Here is a 26,067-nt window from a genome sequence, read left to right as displayed (position 1 = left end):
CAGTGGCCCATGGAACACTTTTTGTATTCTATTTGTAAATGATTTCATAGACATTATTATTTCATAGCTATTATTGCTTAGGATGAAGCTAAAGGAAGAAGGGGGGATCAATTAAAATATTAAGTAATAATAGCAGAAGTGGTAATAGATATGGAAAAAAAAATTCACAAAGGTCACACTTGAATTAAGCAGGTTATTCAGGATCTTGGCAGCTGCTTTAAGAATTTTGAACTTCGTACTAAGATGAGGAGACGTTTGCGGAAAGGGGATAATGGTTAGATCTGGTGTTGAAAGAGCACTTCGTCTACTGTTGCAGAGCAGCTTGTGAGAGAGCCAGAAAGGAAGTAGGGATCCCTGTTAGGAATGTATTGTAAGAATTCAAGCAGGAGATAATGCAGACTTCACAGGTGTGTGGGCGGGGGAGAGAGGATTGAAGAGATGCAATCAGCTGGACTTCTAAGAAACGGAGAGGAAGATGTCCAGGGTGGAGCTTTTCTAGCTGGGTGGCGGAGGAAGATGGTGAGTTCAGCCTTGGAGAAGCTTGTGAGGTATCCAAATGAAGATGTCAGGTAGGTTAGTAGGTTACGTATCTCTGACACAGTTTAACTTTAGTAAAATAGGTACCTCACGGAGCTATTGTGTGAATTCAGAGCGGAGTACACAGTAGATGCTCCATAAACGGCAGTTCTTTCTCCAATTCCTCCCCGCTACGTCCCATAGCGCGTTATGGACACAGCCGGGTACAGAGCCAGGTCGTGTTTACCCCGCGATCTGATTCCCTTTGGCCCCTACCCAACTCCTTTCCTTAGCACAATTCCTGGCTCAGGGATGTCTGAAGAATGAACGAATGAAATCAGGCCTCTTGTGACCCAGGGCTACATGTACCCGGCTGAAAACTGGAGCTAAACCAGACCTTTGGCGGGTTGAAAAATTAAATTTTAAGAAGTGGGCCTGGACAAAGGCTGGGATGGAAGCTCCTCCCGCCAAGCAGCGTCGGGGTCCGGTTAGCGAGAGAAGAATAGCTGGTGAGAGCTCGGGGCCCCTGCTGCCAAGGTATTTGCAGCTCCCGGGAGATCACGGACCGGGCCCTGCCGCTGTCCCGCGGCGGCCTTTAAAGGCCCACCACGTGGCCGAGCTGCCGGCCCCGGTCCGGAGGCGGTGTCCGGGCTGCGCCTGCGCACTGCCTAGGGGAGGGATCTGGGACCCGAGAAAAGGCGCTGGGAGAGGAAGAGATTTCACAGGGTGGGCGGCCGTGGGCGGAGTCAGCTCCTTATGCAAATCGCATCGGCGCGCGAGGGCTAGGGGCGGGGCTTGCGATGCAAAGCCGGGTCCGCCTGTGGAAGCGCGAGGGGGCGGGTCCCGCAATCCTCGTCCTCCTTTCGGAGTCTCTGACGTCACGGACGTCGCATTTAAAAGCGGCCGCGCAGGCGCAGTGAGCCGAAATGCGAACTTAGGCTGTTACACAACTGCTGGGGTCTGCTGTCGCCGCCAGCCCGGCAGCAGTCAGCCTCGCCGCCGCTGTCGCCGCCTCAGCCGTTCCGGGAGTCTCAGGCCCTCCCCGCCGCCGTTTACCCGCGTCTCCGGGAGCCTCCCGGAGCCCCCGTCCACCCGAACAGGCCGGCCGCGACCGTCTGCGTCTCCTCGGCGCCCCTCGCCGCCCGCCGCGCTCGCCGCCTCAGCCGTTCCGGGAGTCTCAGGCCCGCCCCGCCGCCGTGTACCCGCGTCTCCGGGAGCCTCCGGGAGCCCCGTCCGCCCGAACAGGCCGGCCGCGACCGTCTGCGACTCCTCGGCGCCCCTCGCCTTCCGCCGCGCTCGCCTCTCCGGCCGACATGAGTGGGGACCATCTCCACAACGATTCCCAGGTACTGCCCGGCCCGCCCGGGCCCCCGGCCCCGCCCCGACCCTCCACGACCCCCGGCGCAGGCCCCGGCCTCGGCCCGGCCGCCGCTTTGACAGGCCGGAGCCCCCCGCCAGGGGTGGCCGGCCAGAGGAGATCGGCTCCCCGGGCCCCGGGCGGAAGGCGCCAAGTTACAGTTTAGGGGGGTTGGCTGGCCCTTTAGGCCGTTCCAGGGGCCCCCTCATCCCGGGGGGCACAGGGTGGGCCCGGCCCCCGGCAGCGCGCGCTCGCCCGCCGCCCGCGGGGTGAATGTGCCTGTTGTTTCATAGTCCCTCGTTTTCTCTCCCCAGATCGAGGCGGATTTCCGACTGAATGGTGAGTGTGCCCCCTCCCCGACCCCGGGCCCCCCGGCCGCCGGCCCCGCGCCCGGCCCGAGCCGGGCAGAGGACAGACATGGCGTCCCAGAGACTAAGTCCCGGCTCCTCGCTCACCGGCCCCATTGTTCCCATCGGGCCGCCTCTGGACCCCCTTTCCGGGGACCCCAGCGCCCCCAGATCGCGGCCCTCCCAAGAGGGGGCAACGGAGACCCCGCGTCGCCCGCCGCCGGGCCTCTGGCAGCCTTTCCGGGCCCGGATTCCTCCCGGGAAAGTCGCCTTGTCGACAGTCGGGACTTAGTCTCTGCGCCATTTTCTTTTTCTCTCTCCTCTCCTTTCTGTGCCTATGTCTCTTTCTCTCCCTCCCTCGGCTCCTTCCTTAAGCTGCCCAGAAAAAGCTTTCTGCGGAGCAAAGCCACGTAAATCACAGACCTCACCAGGGGGAAGGTTGGGAGCCTGAATTGTTACTGTTTTTTCCCAAGGAGAACTTTATTTGGGGTGTTATTCCCTCTTACTGCTTCGTTTGTTTCCTTTTCTGCTTCCAGAATGAAAGATACTCTTTGGCAACTGTTGATTTTTTTTTTTCTCCCCTTCCCTGGTAAGATGTTTATGGTAGGAAATAGGGCTCTAAAGCTAAAGCCCTCCTTTGTGGAGTTCTTTATATTTTGAGTTTGCTTTCCCCAAGTTGTGTTCTTTGCAAAGGTAGTGGTACCTGCCTTCAGAAAGTTTGCAAGTTCTCTATTGGCCATCCATTGTAAATGTTGGGCTCAGGCATGTTGATTTTTTTTTTTTTTTAATTAAAGTATTACTGACTAGAACTTCAGTGGGGCTGTGGTTCCTAAGGCACTGTTTTGTTTTTAGAAATGCAGTTTAGTGTAGTTGTCAGGAGGAAAGGTTGCTGAGCATCTCATCTGGCCTGGTGTATTAGGCTTTTCTCGTGGGCTGTGGGGTAGAAAAAAAGATTTTATTTATTGAAACAAAGATGACCAGCACCCACCCCTGCTTCCTGTTCATTCTTTTTCAGAAGCCGCTGTTTTTCAGGAATCGAGAGCTAGCTTGCTTTTGCCTGACCTTTATGTTTTGTACCCTTTTCAGCCAAATCAAGGCATTTATTCTTTGAGTATTTCCACTTCAGTTACCGAGTGAAGATTCCCCCAATAGAAGGCTCACCCTGCGAGCTTTTCAACAATCCTGTTGAAGGAGAAGGTACCCTCTGTAGTGTGCTGGGAATTCCCACTGATTCTGATGGTACATAATCCTGCTCAGTTGAGTTTGGGTTCTGGGAACCTATCCAATGGGAGAAGCTGATGACTAGGTTTTCTGATGTGGTAATCAGCAGTCCATCGTGTTAGCCTGCTCTACTGCGAGCAGCCTTATGTTCAGATTTTGAAGTAGGGCATCCAGCAAGAGATGGTACTCTGCGAGGAGAGAATCTGGTTAAAGTGTAGCATTTCTTGAGCACCTAATATATGCCAGGCACTGGGCTTAGTGCTAGAGCTGAACCTTTGGCCACAAAGTGCTGCTCTTGCCTTCAATCCAGTCTATCTGGGGAGACATAATTAGTTAATTATAAGGTCGGTGCTGGGACAAATCTATACCCAAAATGCTTTGGGTGACTAGGGGATTTAATTTCGTCTGGAGGTGGGGGAACTTCTCAGAGGAGGTAGCTTCTGGGCTTGGTGTTGTGCAAGGCTAGGTGCTGAGTGTCAGGAGTTGGAGTATTTCTTAACTATGTTTAGTCAACCTATCAGGGTTTTAAAAGCGGGAGATGAGGCCCCTGCTGTTCAGAAAACCGCAGAGTGTAGATATGTTTCTTTGGGATGTGGGAGCAAAGAAAGGAAGTGGCAGGTGAGGATGTAAGAAGTCCTTTTGACCTCTCTTGGAGGAAGGTAAGATCTTTTTTTTTTTTTTAAAGAAATTTACGTTATTTATTTATTTATTTATTTATTTATTTATTTATTTATGACTGTGTTGGGTCTTCGTTTCTGTGCGAGGGCTTTCTCTAGTTGTGGCAAGTGGGGACCACTCTTCATCGCGGTGCGCGGGCCTCTCACCATCGCGGCCTCTCCTGTTGCGGAGCACAGGCTCCAGACGCGCAGGCTCAGTAATTGTGGCTCACGGGCCCAGTTGCTCCGTGGCATGTGGGATCTTCCCAGACCAGGGCTCGAACCCGTGTCCCCTGCATTGGCAGGCAGATTCTCAACCACTGCGCCACCAGGGAAGCCCCGGAAGGTAAGATCTTAATACAGAATAAGTGTTCTTTTGACCTCAGACTGGGCTGAGTAAGTAATGTATCTATTAATGAAACAAAGTGTAGTCCTTTCTCCTCAGAAAGTTAACCTCCATGGTTCTCACCTAGGTTGTACAAAGGAACTGTTGAATATGTGAATGATTGTAGGCTGGGTAGGTTATTGCTCTTCAGTGCCGTTTTTGTAGAGACCGAAGTAAACTGGCTTTATTGACTTTTAGAATGTGTTTTTTCACTCGTAATAGCAATAATTGCTGATATTTATTGAATGTTTACTGTCTATCAGGCATGAATCTCGGTTCTTTCCATTGTATCATCTAGTTTAATTCTTGGAAGAACCCTTATGAGTTGGGTACTATTATCTCCATTTCCATAGATAAGGAAACTGAGCCTTAGGTATATTTACTAGCTTTCCCAAGGGCAGTGAGTTGGCACTACAAAGCTCACAAGCTTAGCCACTATGCTATATATGATTCTAGTATGAAGAAATTAAAAGCTGCCTCATCTCTACTGTCTTACAGAGCTGAAAAAGGCAAGAGGGAAAGATTTGATAGTTTGTTGTTTGCTTTTTATCTAAACCTGCTCCTTCAAGAGAACAAGCACTTTAACTGCTTCCCCACCACACTGAGGGTCTGACAGTGGAGTATTATCTTTGTAAATATTGTCTAGAAGAAAGATGTAGTATTAGTAGCTGTATGCTTGCTCTGTTAAGTAATACATTAGTAACTAGTGATTGATTTATGTAACTATGAAAGAGTTTTTAAAAGATAAAAATCAATGTTTAATTATGCTCAGACAAGTTATTGTTGATCTTTGTATTAAGAGTTTGCTTAAACATGATTTTAAGTGGACCTAACCCATCTTACAGATGAACTGTGCCAATAATGTTAAAACAAAACTCCCTCATTTGCCTGCCCTCGTCCCCTAAGAGCTAAAAGATATTTTGCCTTTGGAGTTCATTCTTTACAATAGTTAAAACTGTTACTGTTCGTATAGAATTCAGAACATTCCGGCCCATAGTCAACTGCTGGGAAAAATCTGTTATTTGTGAAATGTGTTTATATTTAAAGTATTGCTGGGAGTTTCAGGAGCAGAAACCATAATCTCTTATACCTAAGAGAAAAGGCTTCTTTTTCTAGGTGTTGGTAGCACTCACTGAAGTGGGGCTGAATCGTTAGCACAGTACTGTGCAGACTACTGAATTATCTGTAGTGTTGATAATGGTAACATCAGGTTGGGGGTCAGTTGTCCTATTGCTGTTTCAAGAGCTTGATGTTTTTGCCCATCTACTCTGGAGTAGTAGGGTTCTTTCCTCCCTGGCATGAGTATAAAGTATAATGCTTGGTTTCATCAGTGATTATTCTCAGAAATGTTACATGGGCTCATTGTTTGGCATTATCTTGTGTTGATTCTAGTAGCTTAGTGGATTCAAACTGGATGATGGAATTAAATATAAATTGTTTCTGATGCTAACAGATAGTTATACTCCTGTGCTGTTGGGCACTGGTTGGGGTGGCAGGTGGGAAAGCTAATGATGTGGCCATCTGAAAATTCCCATCACATTTTTAAAACCAAACTGATGGCACCTTCAAATGAAATCTGGCACGTCTTCCTCTCCATCCAGAAACACTTAAGCTCTGGGCTCCAGTGTTGTCCTTCCTTCCACTGCAGCCAGATTTCTTAGGGGCACCTTTTCAGAATTAGTGAGCTGCTGTAGAATCTTTATAGATGAAACGGAGTTGCTTGTCAACATGTGCTTTTTAGATTACTAGCATGTCAGAACTCACAAACAAATTTTAGATTCCGACGTTGCTGGTAAAACAAGAAAATCAAGTAGTTACTAAATCAGAAATACCTCATGGTTTAAAAAGTGAAAACTGGATAATATTGCTTGTATAATTAACTCATACTTGTCTTTGGTAGGTAGATAAAGTAAAATGGAAAATAGGAAGTCAGGGTCAGTTCCAAAATCTCATTTTAACCAATAGTAGCAAAAAAAGAATTGAGTCTGGCTTTTTTCCTTTAACATCAGCATAATAACGGGGAATTGTGAGAATTTGAAGATTCATTAGTTTGTGCTAGGTCTCAGTGAGTCAGTATCCATTTATACAAGTGCCAGGGATTCTTAACATGTCTCAAAGCTTATATTCTAAAATTAGGCTTTTGGGGGTTTTTGTTTGTTTTCGGCGTGTGTGGGGGCATGCAGAAAACATGGCTGACTTCTGAGCTTGTGAATATGTGTTGTATGTTAATCACAGTAACGGTTACCTGTTGCTCCCAATGGTATCGGACATGATTCTGTTTTGCTTTCTGGGTGTATTTCATTTTAGGAACTTTCAGACATACTGCAGTTGTTCATGTTATTTCCTAGTAGTTGGGTATGAGTGCATACGTATGTTATTGGTCTTTAACAGCTTTTGCCATACTTTCAGTGCAGAATACTGATTTTCTTCAAACCCAAAGTTACTTCTCCAGAAGTGTTTTGTGAGGGATTGCGTGTTTTCCATATGAAACTATGTTGAACTCCAATAAAGTTCTAGGTTCACTGGGAAAAATGGATTCCAATATAATTATTTACTTTTGAATGAGGCTATGGAAATGCTTGAAATGAGTATTTGATGTGGGATCCTGAGTTAAAAAACTGTCTTGAAAGAAAGGTAAAATATGGTCCATTCATTGCATTTGGAGATGGAAGAGAGTCAGTTCACTAACTTTTCTGTATCCTGTGGTTAAGATTATCTGACTGCCCCTTAATTATTTTTGAATTCATTAACTTTGTGAAATGAGGGCATTTGGGCAAGCAGTTGAGAATTTGGCTTCTTAAGGTAAAAAGTTTGGGATGGGAGAAGTTCCCAACTGGCCCTTTAGAAGTGATTGAGATATTGTGTTTAAAGGAGGCTTTTAGATTGTGTTTAAACTTTGAGTAGTAATAGTTGGAACAAGTCTTCTGTTTCCATGCCTTGTAAATCTGAAGTTTGTGAAGCAGCTTTCCATCCCCATGGCTTCAGGCCAGTAGCTGAAGTAGGAAATGTAAAATAGAGGCCATTGGTATGGAAGAAGTAGCATTTGCCAACCTTTGCCCTTCCCCCACCACCTGCCTATCTAGGTGTGGGCAATGTGTAGTATGCTCTGTGTTGATAGCATAGGGCCTGGGTACCGCACAGGGGGATAAAGATCGGGGAGTGGTGATGGTGGCTGTAGCCTTGGCTTTATTAGGTGGGAAGAAGCTTAGAGTGGAATATCTGTTAGATATTAATGGTATTTTGGGTAGTGTTGTAGGAAATGACTAATAATTTGCTAAATGATTTTAGCAGCAGTAGATATTGTTTAAAATGATATTTATTCTGTATATTCAAGAAAGATTCTAAATATTTTTCAGACTGGGAGAGAAGTGACGCAAGTATATGTCTAGGGTATACAGACTGTAATATCATCAAGCTAGACCACCCATTGTCAAAGTTTGTATTGTGTCTTTATCTGTCATTTATGTCTCTAAGGTTTAGTTAAGAAAGAAACGGCAAGGGATATTGGCAACTTTTTAAAATTTCTTTTGGTAGGTACTCGTTTTTAATTTGTTGTCTTATATTTTTAGATCCACTCAGTTATCTCCCTGCCAACTTTACTTTTCTGTACTGTTTTTGAGAATTTTTCTGAAATGTATAGTAAATATTTTTATTTACATCTCCCTTCTGCCCTCCTCATTAGATTGGGTAGAGGTGCATCTCTACCAGTCTGTCTGTTAATTCCTTTCTGAGCCTTTGAAGTTAACTTTGTTTCTGTGGATTTAAGGAACCGAAGAACTCAGTTCATTAGCATTCCTGAGACACACCTAGATAAGCTTCAACAAAAGGTGTTAAAGCAGTCAGCATAATTGAGGACTTTAATTCGCTCGTCTTTGTTGTTGACGTTGCTGAGAACAAGTTTAATAGATCCCTGGGTATTATGACATTTTCCTGTATTTTAAGAACAAAAACACATCCGCCAACCCTTGGTCCAATATTCTTTGTATTTTTCTCAGCACAGCCTAGGAAAGATAGAGGGCAGAAACCTTCTTGGAGGAGATATCCTTGGCTATTTGGAGTTTACCAAAAAAAAGTTTTAAGTTGAAGGTTATTCCTACACTAGAATACACTAGAAGTGTACTCATTGCCCCTTAGTAAAAGTCCAGATTTTAATCTTGCTACCAGATACGAATGCCTAGATTTATAAAGTTTTGTAGGCAAAGTACTGGTTGGGCAGAAGACTGATCTAGCAGATTTCAAGATCAGTGGGTTAGGGAATCTCATTGGCTAAGACCCCCTTGCTTTACCCAACTCCTATAAGGTAGCCCCTTTATTTCTTTGTAGTCAGCTATCTGAGCTCTTGCTTGGCAGCAGAAGGGGAAGTGGGAGGAAGGGAACTAATTTTGAGAGTTTGGTAGACACTATGTTTTTGTATTCATTAAATCTAATTGGGAGATTGGGATTGACATATATACACTAATATGTATAAAATGGATAACTAATAAGAACCTGCTGTATAAAAAAACAAATAAAATTCTAAAAATAAAAAAAAGAATAAATAAATCTGAATTTAATGGGAATAGTATAGATTTGTGGGATAACCTTCTCATCTTCCCCCTTTTTTTAAAATATCTTTTAAAAAAATATTTATTTATTTATTTATTTTTGGCTGCATTGGGTCTTCATTGCTGCACGCGGGCTTTCTCTAGTTGCGGCCAATGGGGGCTACTGTTTGTTGTGGTGCGTGGGCTTCTCATTGCAGTGGCTTCTCTTGTTGCGGAGCATGGGCTCTAGGTGTGCGGGCTTCAGTAGTTGTGGCACATGGGCTCAGTAGTTGTGGTCGCAGGCTCTAGAGCTCAGGCTCAGTAGTTGTGGCACGCGGGCTCAGTAGTTGTGGCGCACGGGCTTAGTTGCTCCGCGGCATGTGGGAACTTCCTGGACCTGGGCTTGAACCCGTGTCCCCTACATTGGCAGGCGGATTCTTAACCACTGGGCCACCAGGGAAGTCCCTTTCATCTCCCCTTTTTGGTAGCATACTGCCTTAGTCCAGATTCCAGAAACCCCAGTCAGGTGGTAATTGGTAAGCTTCTAATAAGATGTCACAGCCGGGACGTGCCTGGTAGTCCAGTGGTTAAGACTTCATGCTTCCACTGCAGGAGGCGTGAGTTCGATCCCTGGTTGGGGAACTAAGATCCCATATGCCGTTCAGCGCAGCCAAAAAAAGATGTCACAGGCTGCCCTTAATTATATGCTGTTAGAGATAGCCTTAGACCCCTTATATCTTCAAGAGATGCTATGGTATTAAGGCTGCAACCAGATTGCTATTGAAGTAGGGGAATAAGTGATGAAGAGGGAGGCTCTGGGGAGATACAGTGCTCTTGAGCAGCTGTGGTAAAATAGAAAGTTGGAGTAGAAATCAGAACAATCTAGATGAAGTCCCTGTTCTTACTATGAAACTTGCCCTGGCCGCTATACCTTGTTTTCTTTTTCTTTTTTTTTTTTTAATCTTTATTGGAGTATAGTTGCTTTACAGTGTTGTGTTAATTTCTGTTGTACAACCCTCTAGATCGTCACAAAGCATCAAGCTGATCTCCCTGTGCTATGCAGCAGCTTCCCACTAGCCATCCATTTTACATCTGGTAGTGTATATATGTCAGTGCTACTCTCTCACTTCATCCCAGCTTCCCCTCCCCGCACCCCCCCGCCCCCGTGTCCGCAAGTCCATTCTCTGCATCTTTATTCCTGCCCTGCCACTAGGTTCATCAGTACCATTTTTTTAGATTGTATATGTTTGCGTTAGCATACGTATACCTTGTTTTCTCATCTGTAAACAAGGATGATATTTCTATGCTTCACAAGCTATTGAGATTTAAATGAGTATATGAAGGTGTCTCTCTACCCACATTTTAAAATTTAAACTTTGATCAGACAGCTTCTGCTCTGAGATGGATCTTTATCTTGAATGTTAGGTTTGAAGTAGTGAGTTGGTGGCTCTTTCCTTCCCTCACTGGTATTCTCTGTTAACATTTTAAATCTTCCTGACATTTACACAGTGAACAGTAACACATAACTAGAGTTGGTAGATAGAGTCTTTACCTAACTGAACTGCATAGCCTATGTGGCTCTCTTCTGACTATTAAGCAATCACCGTAAAATAAAAAATGGTGTATCTATATCTAGGTTTGGACTAAGTAGGAGCCAAATGTATAGCTGGTTCTTACTTTTCTAAGAATAAGTCTAAGGCAAGGTGGTTACTGCTGAAAGAACTTCTTCCAGCAATAAAGGTGGGCTTGGAAATGAAGGAAGTGTATTGATGTGGGTAATTTCTCAGCCTTTTAATAGAATTATGGGTTTTCTATAAAAGTCACCCAGAGCTTATATGTCATTTATACCTCAATTAAAAAAGAAAGATAACCAGGGATTTATCTTTTAGATACATTTAATCAGTGAAATGCCTAGTTCATTATTTGTGGTTTTTGTTTTTATTTTTTTTTAAACCACAGAACTCAGTATGTCTTCCGTCATCATGGTTCTTCAAAGGGTACTCTTTTACTACCTGCCACCCCAATATATATACATATAATTTTTTTTTTTTTTCCGGCTGCATCAGGTCTTCGTTGCTGCGCGCAGACTTTCTCTAGTTGCGGCGAGTGGGGACAACTCTTCCTTGCAGTGCGCGGGCTTCTCATTGCGGTGGCTTCTCTTGTTGCGGAGCAGGGGCTCTAGGCGCGTGGGCTTCAGTAGTTGTGGCACACGGGCTCAGTAGTTGTGGCTCGCGGGCTCTAGAGCACAGGCTCAGTAGTTGTGGCACATGGGCTTAGTTGCTCTGTGGCATGTGGGGGGATCTTCCTGGACCAGGGCTCGAACCCGTGTCCCCTGCATCGGCAGGCGGATTCTTAACCACTGTGCCACCAGGGAAGTCCCCACCCCAATATTTTTAAACTGAGAAGACTCAAAGCACCTGAGAATTACTTTTATTTTTCATTTATTCAGATGGTTGCTTAAAGTGACCAGCTCAACTTGCTGTGAAATAGTAATTCTTGGGAATAAGTGCCTTAGATAATAAAGCTTAGGTATGAGAACTTAAGTAGCAAACTCCGTGTTAACAATTGTGCATGAGTATAGGCATTTGGAGGATTCCATGGAAAAAAATTTTAGTAATGGCTGATAAGTCTAGGTAATGCTGATTATTGAATTGCCTTGAATTTTTAATTTGGAAGTACTACTTAAGATAAACCGAAGTTAGTTAGGGATGTGTTCACTAATGTACATTAAATTAAGCCAAATGGATCTTAGTAGAGATCTTATACCATGGATCAAAAAGATTATCAGAGTAGCATCACAACAGGAACAGACTTCAAAATTAATATTCAATTAAAGGTAGTCCAGAGAAAATAATTTTGTAGGATCAAAATTACACCACAGGGTCTAATTTTAAAGAGTCTCAGAGATAAAGTCTTGAAAAGATAAATATCTCGGGAACAAATGGTTCTTAAAGTACATAGGAAAAAAAACAGTGAGAAGGTGAATATTAATACTGCATGGCTCTATTGCCCTCCGTATGTTAGAGTGTCAGAAATAGGATTGGGTTTAAAAGTCTTCAGAGCTTAGACCTCTTTCTCTTATATCATTTTTCTCTGATTAAGAATGTGAATAGTCTTGGGTGGGGAGGGGATCCACGTGTCTTCCCCCACCCACCGCCAAATCAGGCAACCATAATATAGTGGAAAGGATATTTCAATTTGAGCTCTTGCACTTCTGCTCAATGGCGAGGTCTTTGAACAAGTTAATCTCTGAGTCTTAGTCCTTTGCATCTAAACTAGGTCTAATACTGAGGAGTTCCCTGGTGGCGCAGCGGTTGAGAGTCCGCTTGCTAATGCAGGGGACACGGGTTCGAGCCCTGGTCTGGGAGGATCCCACATGCCGCGGAGCAACTGGGCCCGCGAGCCATGGCTGCTGAGCCTGCGCATCTGGAGCTTGTGCTCCGCAACAAGAGAGGCCGCGATAGTGAGAGGCCTGCGCACCGCGATGAGGAGTGGCCCCCGCTTGCCGCAGCTGGAGAAAGCCCTCACACAGAAACGAGGACCCAACGCAGCCAAAAATAAATAAATAAATAAATAATAAAAATAAAGGAATTCCTTTAAAAAAAATAGCATGTGAAGATCACTTTATTTATTTATTTATTTATTCATTTATTTTTTGCTGCGTTGGGTCTTTGTTGCTGTGCGCGGGCTTTCTCTAGTTGCAGTGAGCGAGGGCTACTCTGTTGCGGTGCGTGGGCTTCTCGTGGTGGCTTCTCTTGTTGTGGAGCACGTGATGTAGGCTCACGGGCTTCAGTAGTTGTGGCGCACGGGCTTAGCTGCTCTGTGGCATGTGGGATCTTCCCGGACCAGGGCTCGAACCCGTGTCCCCTGCCTTGGTGGGCAGATTCTTAACCACTGCGCCACCAGGGAAGTCCCGAGGATTACTTTAGTAAAGGTAAAAACTTAGAACAAAATTTTGAGTTCCTTGCCAGTCCTTAAATTAAAAAAAAAAAAAATCACCCAAGCACCTTTTCAGAGATTGCTTCATTAGTCTTCTGTACAAAGGGAACGTCTTCAATTTCCTTAAATTTGGGTATTGTGAGATTTTACTCAAGGGGAAGGGTCACTAGGGAGCTTTGAATATGATACTGTTGCTGTGAATCTGAGATGGGCGGGCTCAGGAGGGTGCTGACTCGGCTTTGCTTTGTAACTGTGTACAAACCGCTTTGTTTCTCATACCGCTTTGCCCGGTTGGGATGGTGCAGTATTTAAGAGATCTACTTAGGAAGCTAAAACTTTCATGTTTAATTGCAAATGGAAACTTTAAGTTGCCATATTCATTTATTTAAACATTCACAAAGTAAATACCTGTAGTGACTAGATACAGATGAACAAGACAAACCCATAGGGCTCTCAGAAGGAACACTTTGAAGTTAGTAAGTTGCAGGTCTGTATTTTTACTTCCTCTGTTGAGATTCCATGTGTTTTCATCAGTGCAAAGGCTCCTGTCGTACCAGGGTAAGCGGGAACGGAAGGTACTTTCTGGCAGCTAATGCTTCACTATCAGTGAAAAAGAGTGATGTCTCCATTTATTTCCAATCCTAGGAGATTTTTTTTTTTCTCTCCTTGGAAAGAATTGGAAAACCTAGGACCTTAGATTTCCAAAGATGTCCAAACTCATAACTGTTCTAGAAAAAATAATTTTAGGATACCTATAAGCTCATTAAAACTTTTTCACCTGGAATAGAAGAATAAAAGTTTAGTTTTAAGTTCTGTGTATTTTCCATTATCTTTTTGTATCAGATACCTGTTTTGCATGAATTTTAGGAAATTAGTTTTCAGGTTTCCCTGAACAGGTACATTTGTCATGGTGACTAGAAACGTTCACATTCTGTGCAAGAGATTCATATGACAGTAGCTAATCAAGTATTTGCTTGAAATAGTTTAAATCCTTGAATTGCATCGCCTAAAATATAAGCTGTGAAATCACCATCTTATTAAATTTGAAGAACTGAAATCTTAGAGGTTAGACTCAGGACTTAAAGTCCTGGGAAACTAATTTTATGAAACATTTCAAATATATTACTATTGTTACTCCTTCCTAATCCATGAAGTGTCTTGATACGGGCAATACATGAAAGCTGTTAAACTCCTCAGAGGAAGGTTCAGAGTACATAGTAGTGTTATGTATAGTGATTTGAACACTAGAAAACCGATTGAGACTAAACGTTAGCTTTACTCTGCCTTATTCTTACAATCAGTGTGTTTTTGCAGGAGTAGATGCAATGACAGTAGTTCTTGCTATTTAACATCGAAATTTTCACAGTTCTAGTTAACCAGGAAAGAACAAAAAGGGGGAGGAGAAATACAAATTGGCTGGTCTTTGTAACTGCTGGCTTGTTACACTTGACTTCCAAACTGAAAGCTCTCCAAGGCCACACAGCCCAGCTCTGAGAAGTCTCCCAGTTAGCTCCCTTTGCCTACAGAAGTCCACGACAGACCGGGTGGGCTCAGTGGAGATTCAGCTGATGATGGTTTGACCATAATTAATTACTCTTTCCACTTAAAAATCAAATCACCTTCTTCCTCCTTTGAGTGCAGTGTAATATAAAAATTGCGCTTCCACAGAAGTTTATAATCTTTTTACAGATGTTAGCACCCTTCTAATCTCAGAATGTCGGGAAAGTTGTCTATGAGCAGAAATGTGCTTGTTTTCTCTTTGGGGAAACAGATTGTAGTTGGGCAAACAAGAAGCTAAAAATTTTCCCTCAATAGTCCTGAAAATGTTATAGAACTTATTTAGGACTGGAGCTAACTTCTAGAATTTAGATGTCAGGTAGTGTTTGTGTTAAGCTCAAATTTTTAGGGGAAGAGTAAGCTCAAATTTTTAGGGGAAGAGTTTAAAGTTATAGTACAATATGATGAAATATGTCTATAAGAGACTGAAAACAGTGAAAGTGTTCGCATAAGTAAGACTAGCGGACTATCAAACAATTCATCCTGATTGCACATGTGTAAATATGCATGCCAGTAGGTGCTGTTGTACAAAAGTGAAGATAATTTTGCTCAGTATATTTATTGAAAACTTGATTTTTTTTTTAAAGGCCTTCTGCAGCAACCCTGTTTCCCAGAAATAAAGTTCAGTGTGTGTTCTTATCCCAGAAGTCTATGATCATGTTTTGTTCTGTTAAGATATTCCTTTTTACCCTGGAATGCCTCCTTAGTGTTTAGAATTTGGTACAGTTTAAATAAGTATATCATCTCCATTTTCCTGTCAATTTTTAGGAAGGCATTAAGTATTGTAAACTCCTTGAGAGTTAGAAACATCTCAGAGCCTGTTTCAATATTGAAGGCATAGTCTTAGATACTCAGTTTCCTTTCCAGTGAAATCTGTCTGCAGTCAACACTTAACCCCAAGCCAGAAGTAACCACTTTTCTCTGGCTTTCACTGAGCCTTTGTTGTCCTCTTCCAATTTTTCATTCTAGGCTGGAGAAATTTACGTGGTTGGCTTATTACTTACTAGGAAGTGGGCAAGAGCACGATCTCATCTTATATGGTCCATACAGATGCTTTTAACAAATGTTGAGTTGTGAAATGGGATCCTCCCTCTCTCCTAGCTCACCAACTGGTTGAAAATCAAGTGAGGAACATTGAGAGCTTCACACTGAGTTTTCAGTTCTTAAGCTAATTTGCATAAGAATTACCTGGGAGTGCTTGGTAAAAACACATATTCCTAGTCCTATGCCTTGAAGTTGATTCTGTTGTGGAGCTATTGAGAAATCGGCATTTTAAATATATCTTTAACAATTCAAAATGATTCTAATACAGGTGACCCATAAGTCACCTTTGGAGAAACTGATCTATCTGAACTATTTTATTTGGCTAAGATCTGTTTTGTTTCATTTGATTAAGGTACTCCATTGGCCCAGTTATTAAATTTACAGAATTTTTAAAAAGGCACCAGAACAGTGTTTTCCATATGTTTTTAAAAGCTTATTACTTATCCCACTCTAAATAAGTATCTTCTACCTTTCAACGAGCATTTAGATAAATAGCAGAGATAGTTAACTGCCTTTGCAGCTGTTTAACTATGTGTCTCATCAGAATCCTAACCCTTTCTCCTACTTCCATGTTTAACTAGCCATTATATGATCCTGATGTCATCTTTTAAGATTGGTTGACTAAGTGGAGCACAAAGAGTGAGAGGTAGTTTTCATACTAGTATTCCTAGGATGTTTAAGGCAGGGCTTGAGAACATTACGTGGAGAATAGTTTAGTGGAATGCTGTGGGTCTAACCTGTGGAGGTCACTATCTTTAGATTAAACTAGGGGTCTTTAGTTACTGATGGCACTGATTGAAATGGGAGGATTTGAATAGAGCAGTGGTTCTTAAAGTGTGGTTTCTTGATCAGCAGCATCAGCATTGCCTGAGAACTTGTTGGGGGAAATGCACATTCTTGGCCCTCATGCAAACCTACTGGCTCAAGCTCTGGGAGTGGGGGCTCACTGTCTAGGTTTTACCAAGTCAGCCAGGTGATTGATACACACTGAGGTTTCAGAACCAGTGGAATAGAGTAAGATTTGAAGTTCACCTTCTCCTATTGCGCCTCTCACATTTTTAGGAGGAATGAAAGACGGTTGATGAAGTCCACGTGCTCACCAGTGAAACCATAGGCTTTGGAGTTAGATAAACTTGGGTTCAACTCTCGGTAGTTGGGTGGCCTTGAGCAGATTATGACTCTGATTCACATGAAGCCTATAACTAGTTTTGTGGTAATTCAGCCTCTTAAACATTGTTCCTTGTTTTTTCACAAGGCCCATGTCTGGGCCTCAATACTTGTTTGATACTTATACTTCCTTGTAGTTAGGAATTTGGAGTAATTCAAAATGGGAGCAAAAAAAAAGGAGCCAATTACATGATTAGCACCAGAAAAGCTTCTAAAGAGCATATATATATTCATGCTTACACTTTCTGTAGCTAGTTACCCAGAGAATGATCCGTGCATTTCAAGCAGTCAGTAGTGATAGTCTAGACAAAAAGGGCCCCTCGGCTGAATTAGTAATAGGATGCATGAAGTAACGCATCAACACACTTGATAACCTTTATGGCCAGACAAGGTGTGGACTTGGGGCCATTTGAGGCCCACGCCCATTGGAAATGGGCAGCTTAGGCCGAGCTGGTGGGTTCCTATGCAGCATAGTCAGGAGGTTTGTAGTCACTTTCACTACTTCCCAGGCATTAAGGGCCCACTTAATAGAAGCAAAGGAAGGCAAGCCTGCAGGAATGAGCCTGTCTTAATTGAGCTGGCCTGAGAAGGTACATTTTCAGGTTAGACAAGTCCTTTTTCTCTTTTAAGTTCTGCCTCCTAGGAAAGGAGAAGCATTTTCAGTATGGAGATGTCCTTGTGAAAACATTACTCACTACAGAAGAGTATGTAAAATGCAAATAACCCTCCTAAGGATCTTGTACTGGTTAATTACTTTCAGAGGCAAAAGTAAAAAATTCCAACTTTGTCTTGCATTTAGAGAACAAAGATGAGTTAGTAAAATGGGACTTCCTTGCCATACTCCTGAAGCTGAAAATAATTGCTCTATCTGATTTAACTTATACCTTAGTGGACTAATACCTTAGTTGAAATGTTCTCTGGGCAGCACTCATTGAGTCTCTGATTCCCCTGGAACTCTGCAGAAGTGGCCTGCTTTTGAGACGGCAAACTTCGGCTGACCTTAAGGAACTACACAGCATAGTGTCTTGCCGAGTAGGGAGAAGGCCCCTGACTGGGCTCCAGCAGAGGAGCCGCTGGTGGAGTGGAGAGTGCTAGGCAAGGCATCAGGACACAGGAAGTCTCAATCCTGGTTTTGTCAGCACTGTCCAGTGGAATTTTCTGTCATGATGGAAATTGTTCTTGATCTGTGCTATTCCACATGGTAGCTGCTGGCCATATGAGACTGTTGAGCCTTCGAAATGTGGCTAGTGTGGCCAAAGAACTTAATTTTCAAGTTTTATTTTTTTTTAATTTAAAGTAGCTACATGTGGCTAGCGGCTTCATATTGGACAGCACAGCTCTAGGTAAAATTTAGATAAGAGCAAAGAGATTTGGGTTTAGATTTTACTTGGAATATGGGAGGTTGGGGCTCTTGGAACTTCAAAATCCAAAACAGGTATGAATTTGTGTTATGAGTTTGAATAGCGAACTTCCTTCTGTATGTCTACATTGCCTTATCCTGGGTGACATGCTAAGAGGATTTATGACTGGTAAGTAAAGTTGAGTTTACCAAAGCAGTTGGAAAGTTCAGACAGTTTTCCATTTTACTTGACCCCTTTAGTGCTACACAAAGGTGAACATTTAAGGTACCTGCGGATTGAATAAATTTTCATTTTATCTCAGCAACCCTATGAGATAGGTCATGTCTGTTTTGTAGTTGACAGAAACATTAACTTATGTTTACATATAATACCTTTATGGATCACTGTCCTTTAAAATGGTTGGTTTTAGCTCACAACTTAATTTGAAATTGCAAGTTTTTAGTATGTTGCTATAACAAGGAGTTAATTCATATTTGTTCCATTGTAGTCAGTAATAAGTAAATGTCCGACTATAAGTGGTAGAGAATCTAAGATTGTCCAGGCAGGCAAATAGCACCCAAGATTTTAACTCACCCAAGGTGCTGCTTATAGTAAAAGCAGATCAGAACTCAACTTCTCCACCCCATTTGGGGTCTTCCTGTCATTTGCATGCTCACAGTGAACATAGTGAGTGAGTGTTGACTTACTTATAAGTAATCTATAGTCCACCATTAGCCAGACAATCTTAGTCTGGTGGAACAAAGTGGGATTTTATAGCCTTGACCACTGGCGTACAGTGAACGTATGAGGTCTTAGAAAATAACTTGAGTAAATTGCTTAAAAACCAGGGACACATCCAGTTTCCTTCAGCTTTAGCTTCAAATTATGATCTGTTATTTTTGGGGGTGGGAAGACAAGATGGAATTGGGATAAAATAAGTAGCTGAATTTTGAACATTTATTATCTCCACTTTACTTTTGAAGAAACTGAGGCTCAAGGCTATGTAGTTAGTAGTAAGCCACACAGCTGGGAGGCTAATCGAAGCCTGTCTGATGCCACAGCTTGAGTTCTTAAATGTGACACAAAACAAGGTAAAGGGGAGCCTGGGTGACTCAGTTGCCTCTTGGGAATCCTGGGTTGTAGTGGAGTGACCTGTGTGGTATCAGACCAAGGACTTGCATTTCTTAGAGCACTTGCCTTCATTTACAGTGGATCCTTATCAGACTAATATCATTGACTAGAAGGCTCTGTTACAGTTTAATGTGTAATCCTTTCCTTATTAAGGAAGGCTTGCCGGCTTGTGCAGCAGAGACCCCTGGATAATTTATTTTTTAGCAGTTCACCTTGTGCTTGGAGCCAGTTACTCCAAAAATCAGTAAAACCTCTGTTGATCTGAGTACTCAAGAAAAAGGATCTTTTTGTTAACCAGGGATTTACTAGACCCCCCACCCCCCAACCCCCTTATTTTAGAAGGATCTCTGAAGTCCGCTTATTTACTAAGGGGTTTCATTGGAGGTGGTTAGGAGTGTGAACAAGTGTGATGTTGTTACCACTTCAAGGGGGATAAATAACAAATTTAACTAGCTTGCTGCTTAAGAAGCAGAATTAGCAGTGGGCTCAGCCTTGGCCTCCCCTTCAGAGTTCTCATTCATGTGACTGACTCTGTCTAGTTTTGTAGAGCAAGTAGATTTTAACCACTTTTAAATCAAGTATGGCCATTCATGGGCTGTTTGAAAGGAGGAGAGAAAAGGGAACCAGGCTGAGCATGGATATCATTTAGGAGAAAGCCTTAGGTAAAGCAAGGAGGGTATTCTTCATTTACACACCGAGCTTCAGAATGGCACTGCTCTCTCTACAGGGGCATTGGGGATAGTTTCTAGTCACTATTAAGTAATTGCAGAGTTCTGCAAAATGTGCCTTCTTTTGTATGGCCCATGGTGTTTATATTTTTTTACTGGTTGGGGAAAAAATTATTAAATACACCTGAAACTAATATAATGTTATGTCAGTTATACTTCAATTTAAAAAAAGAATATTATTTCATGACACAGGAAGATTATATGAAATGCAAATTCCAGTGTCCGTAAATAAAATTTTATTGGAATGCAGCCATGCTCATTCATTTACATATAATCTGTGTCTGCTTTTGTGCTACAGTGGCAGAGTTCAGTACCTGCAACAGAGATTGAATGGGCCATAAAGCCTAAAACTATTTATTAACCTGTCCCCTTAGAGAAAAATTTTGCTGACCCCTGGCTTGGTGAGTAGTGCCAGTTGCTTACCTTGCTGATTCGCACTTGTATGTATCACAGGAAGCTCACGGGACTCTCTTCATAGAACTTGGTAGCCTCTGGCTTCCAGAGGAATCTGTATAAGCCAAGTGTCAAAAGTTTACTGTGAGCTTGCAGCTTCATTAAGTCTTATTCTATCTTTTTTCCAGTCATTCATCTTCTCAACTGAGTCCCAGTGGCAGGACTCAAGTTACCTCTGTCTCTAAGCACGTCTGTGCCCAATATCCAAACAACAAAGAAAATTTCTATTCTAAAGCACCTGACTACCCTACTCCTTATCTAAGTTGGGGTAGCTGTGTCACCCCTTATGTAGCTCTTCCTTCTTCCTTTCATATAGGGGTTGGGAAAGTAGCAGGTGAAAACCTCTTTCTTCCTCAATTGTAGAGCCTTAATATTCTCAGCTGTAAATTAAAAAAAAAAAATCCCCAGGGACTGACTCAGCACCTTGTGCCTGCCTTTTAAAGGAACAGAGACCCAATTGAAGTAGAAGCTGAAAATAAAATCAGTAGCATGTCCATTATTGTAGGTGGCTGGTATTTGGTATTAATCACTGCTCAAAGGACCAAGACATGACAGGGCAGGGTTTTTCAAAATATGATTATAGATTATAGTCACCTGGAGAGCTTGTGTTAAAATACACATATCTGAGGATGATCTTATTTCCAGGTCTCATACATAGGAAAGTTTGAGAACCACTGCTCTTAAGCATTTAGATTTTTTTCTTTTTATCCTAATTCGTTTGAACTAAAACAATTTTTAAAGATCATAGAATTCTTGGGACTGTAAGTGTAAGAGATCAGTAGAGGTCATTTTACAGATTAGAAAACTTGAGACCAGAGTAGAGAAATAAATTACCTAGGACCCCGTCATGACATTGCATGTTTTTTTATTTTTAATGTAATCAATTGGTCCCTGGGTATGAGAGCCAGAGGAAGAGAGGAGGATGAACTTGAATTTAAGGAGCATAATGGAAGGAGTAGGATGGGAGAGAAGGTTATAAAACAAGTTAAAATAGGATGCATAGACAGGAAGGGACTGAAAAGACAGATTAAGGTAATTGTAGTGTTGTAAAAGCATAAAAGGAGTCCAGTTTAAATGAGGAAGTGGACTGGAAGAGAAAACATCCTATGACCATATAACCCTTTTTTGTATGAGATTGAGGCCTAAAGCAAACCAGTTGGCTGCTTCATGTTGTGTCTTTTCCAAGGCAAGGGCATGGAGCAACATCTGGCCACTAGTCGTACAGAATTGCTGATGTTTAAGAACCAAGATAGGTCCACTTAGGTGTTTTTAAGTCAGTTTGTGGCATTTCTTCTAAGCATATAGACACTTGGGAAGATGTTGTGATTGGTTTTAGAATTTGAGATTGTGTTGCAGAGCTGGTAAAAACAAAATGGAAAATGCTAGACTTCTATCTTTGAGCAACTCTTAGTCTTTTAATGCATTGTACTCCTAAGTTTCTGATGATGAAATTTTACCAAGTATTGAACACTGAGGAGAAAAACTTAAGTACTTTGCAGAATATTTGGCAACCTTCATCTGATTGTTTGACCCTTTCTTTGACTTGGCGTCTATCACTTCTTATGAAGGTATCTTCCAGCTGCAGTATTGAAGTCTGATTCTGGAACTTCATGGGGCCAAGTCCAGGGAAACTTGGGAGACCCTTATGGAGACCCTTTTTTTCCCCTCCCTTTCCAAAGTTACTCATTTAACAGCTGCTGAGTTGGGGTGATTATGATGCTTATTATGGGACTTCCTGAGACCAGAGACTTGGTGCTGTTTTGCCACACCTAGAACAATGCCTGACACAGAGTTGGTACTCAGTAAATATTTGAATGAATGAATATTGTGAACCCCAGCTTCTTTAAGGAGAGAAGAAGAAATACTTTCATCTGCATTTTCTCGCTGGAGTTTTTTGTGTTATTAGCTTGAGAGTACTAGGTCCCTAATGAGGAAACCCCATTAGTTTCAATAATGAACAAGTCAGTTCATGACAAAAGGTCTCGTTTATATACAATACACATTTGGGGAGAACAAATGATAATTTGGACTTTAAAAATTGGAAATGTTACTAGTGCCTTTCTTTAGAGCTGAATTCTCCCAACATTTTTCTTTTAAATTCCAGAGCTCTTTGAACTTTTAGCCATAACGGCCTCTGTCTTGCATACTTTGAAAAGCTATTAACTATGCACTGGAATTTTGGAAATGTTGTCAGTGAGAATCACTGTAAAATAGTGATAAGGACTCTTCCATGGGCTGCAAATTGAAATCGGCCACCCATTAAGATGGATCACAGACTGGATTTCCTGGATTGAAACTAGATCAACATTGGTAAAGTCTGAATTTAGACAGCTGTGTGGGGAGAGAGGGAAGGGTAGAGTTCTCTCACCCCCTCAACCCATCCCCCTTTCAGTGACAGGCTCTCGGTCTTCGTGACTGCTTTTAGTTTGGCATTAAGTTCCTGAGGAGATTCTTGCACACCCCTGATACTGACCACACTCCCGGATGCCAGTCTTTATCATTGAGACCAGCTTGTTATCTGTCCTAGACAAAAACAGTCTCAAAGTGTTAGAACGTACTGGATGTAGAGTGTTAAGTAGAAATGGGGATTTTGTTAAAACTCCAGCTTCTGGGGATGTGGTATCCATGGGTTTAAAGGTCAGGGAGGAAGGAGAAGATACAAGGATTTATCCCAATAGAAGTGATTTAATAAATGAGCAGGTGATGAATATCTTCTTTAGAAAATTAATTTCTTTTTCTTTTTTAATATTTATTTAGGCTGCGCTGGGTCTTAGTTATGGCACGCGGGATCTTTAGTTGTGGCATGCAGGCTTCTTAGTTGCGGGATGCATGTGGGATCGAGGTCCCTGACCAGGGATCGAACCTGGGCCCCCTTCATTGGAAGCACAGATTCTTACCCACTGGATCACCAGGGAAGTCCCTAGAAAATTAATTTTTTCAACCAAATCGTTCCACTGTCCACTTTCCTAATGCACTGGCTATATATTTGTGTGTCAGAGATGAGCAGAGATTATCTTTGACAGTGTTGTTTGAGGGCCTCTTTGGGGAAGGCATCTTTTGTTTGAATAACTGTTCCCCACCCCCATCCTCCACACACTTGACTATCTTTGAAGGAAGAGCCCATCATATTTTACAGCTACTGCTTTAAGTCTCAAAACCTGTTGTCAGAAGTCGGTGTAAAGAGGTCTGCCTCAAAGCTTGGCAAAGAACCCTTCTTTATACCAGAAAAGTCTCTGCTTTTGTTTATAAGGAAGCAAAGGACTCTCCTGCCCTGATCTGATTACCCTAATCATTTAGAAGAAGGTTGGAGTGGTAAAATCCTTAAAGATCATGGAGCAGTTGATAAAATGGTCAGAAATCTTTGCCAATTCCTTTGCCTTTTCTCTCTTAACAAAATGTAAATGTTTGTGCTTGGGTTGAATTGTAGTTGCATTAGTGACTTATGCAACTACATAAGTCACTATGTAGCTTGCAATAAGCTTGGTAACACTGTTAGCCACCTGCTGATAACCGCTAAACTCATGCACATATTTCTACCTGGGGGTGTTAACTGGTTTAGCAGTGTATCCCTTAAAACCAGTAGGTATTTTAGGCTTCTGGGTACAGGGTTGTTAGATCAGGCCAAAGTTTTACTTCTTTCTTCGTAAGCGGCATCCAGGAAAGAAAATCAGACAGCCTTTTATTTATCGTTGGCTGGTCAGGCAAGGTGAATGGGCATGGTTGCCGCCTTAAATGCATGTATAAAACCTGAACCCTAAGTTATTTGGAATGATTGGGTAGGCTCATTTCAGTTTTATGTAAATTAATCATGAAGAGGGGTCAGTAACAATTGTACCTTATTGACAGTTGTGAACATGTTTGGAATTTTGTGGAGATTAGCCAGGAATTCTGTTACAACCATACACAAAGAATCTGATTGACTTTTGAAGTTAAAATTCTTTCAGGTCACTTAAAATTTCTGAGCCCCAATTTCTTCATCTATAAGAGAGGTGAGTTTACCGAGATCACAGGTATGAAGTCAGTGATGAACAGATTTGAAGCTCTTAGTCACTGACCTATGCTGCCTCCTTATAGACCCAGTAGTTAAGTGACTTTTACCCAAGGTCATACAGTCAGTGGTAGAACAAGATTTGAATCGGATCTTTTTCACTCTATTGAACCTGTCTGCTTCCTTCAGAGGTTGTTTCCAACCTTCTGTGCTTGTCTGTTATGTCTCTAATCGTCATTAGGGTTTAACTATGATCTTTTGTTCTAACGGCATCGTTCTTGAACTTTTTTTCTTTTTTTTCTGGCCCTGCCGAGCGACTTGTGGGATATTAGTTCCCTGACCAGGGATTGAACCTGAGCCCTCGGCAGTGAAAGCGCGGAGTCCTAACCACTGGACTGCCGGGGAATTCCCATTCTTGAACATATTTAACAAAGTGTTTTATGGACTTGGCTTCCCTTTTCATATAATTTGTATATGTGTCTGGTTTCCCTGTGAGGAGTGAACTCTTCATCTTACACCTTGATACTGATTTGGCTACTTGGGACTGGTTCTGTACCTGGTTTCCAGACCTGCAGCTTCATTGTCATCCTGGGATTAAGCCAGCTTTCAGGTACTTTATAACAATTGGATCAAATTTTGCTGGATTTATTTGATACTGAAGTTTCTTATTCCTAGGTGTTTTGTTTCTCTTCTGTCTAAGCAGAGGATTGGGACTCTAAAGCTACAAGCAGTATAAGTGTATCTATATCTTTTTTAAGAAACTGCTTTTGGGACACATGGCTTTAGAAAAGCAAATTAAATATAACTCTGGGATTTTATTTTCTTGTATGCCCTGACAAGAATCAACTCTACCATTTCCTAGCTGGCAGGAAGTACATCACACTTAATTTTGCTCAATCATGAGAAGATACATTTCTCAATAATAACAACAACAACAACAACAATAATGATAGTAATAATAGGTAGTTGACTTTCATGGCTCATCTGCCAAGAATTCCCTCTCTCTGTCTCTACCTTGCTAACTCCCTCTTAGCCTTTAGTAAGACTTAGTTCAAACACTGCCTCCTCCAGGAAGCCTGTGTTAACGCCTCATTGCCCTGTTGGATCCAGGCTCTTTATTTCTGTTCTCTGGTGGAATCAGATTGTTTCTCCTCATTATATCACTTTTCACTTGGAAACAAAGGAGGCAGGTAACCCAGATTCATTATTTTTACTCTTAAGACTTGTTTCAAAATGCTCATAATCCTACTACCTTACTACTCTTTCTAAAAAATAACAGGGCAGAAAAGTAGAAAATTCTACCATGGTGTAAGAGACAGAGGTAATGACACCCGTGTGTTTCATGTGTAGACATTTAGGAAAATGTCTGTTACCTTTTTAAATATAGGAGCATCATGATTCAATACAAACAGTGTAGCTTTAAGGTCAATCATTTGACATCCGAGATTTTTGGAGATAGGAAAGGAATTTTAATCCATTTTAGCAAGTCTAAAATTAAGGTTTCTTCTCTGATGACCTAATTTTCTCTGCCTTCACATATACATAGACCAGCATAAATTTTCTGCTTTCAAAATACATCTTCAGGCTAAATTCCTACATATGGATTGCTGGGTTAAAAGAGAGTATGTGAGTTAGTTCTGCTGGATATTGCCAGATTCCCCCTCTATGGGGGTTATACGAACCATATGCACCTTTTCAGAGATGTTAAGAGGCAA

General features: G+C 42.2%; 1 protein-coding gene across 1 annotated transcript in view; it reads left to right on the top strand.

Moving 5' to 3' along the window:
- The first annotated feature begins 1,450 nt into the window (after window positions 1-1,450).
- The window catches only part of TOP1 (DNA topoisomerase I), an 87,140-nt gene continuing 62,523 nt past the window's right edge, over window positions 1,451-26,067 (top strand). The window contains exons 1-2 of the mRNA XM_059898059.1: window positions 1,451-1,862; window positions 2,188-2,212. Coding sequence (XP_059754042.1) covers window positions 1,830-1,862; window positions 2,188-2,212 — 58 coding nt within the window. The 5' untranslated portion in view covers window positions 1,451-1,829. The remainder of the gene's footprint in view (window positions 1,863-2,187; window positions 2,213-26,067) is intronic.

Source organism: Balaenoptera ricei, chromosome 15, assembly GCF_028023285.1.
Source record: "Balaenoptera ricei isolate mBalRic1 chromosome 15, mBalRic1.hap2, whole genome shotgun sequence".
NCBI lineage: Eukaryota > Metazoa > Chordata > Mammalia > Artiodactyla > Balaenopteridae > Balaenoptera > Balaenoptera ricei.
Note: the sequence above shows the minus strand (reverse complement) of the source record. Positions and strands in the feature narration are given on the sequence as shown.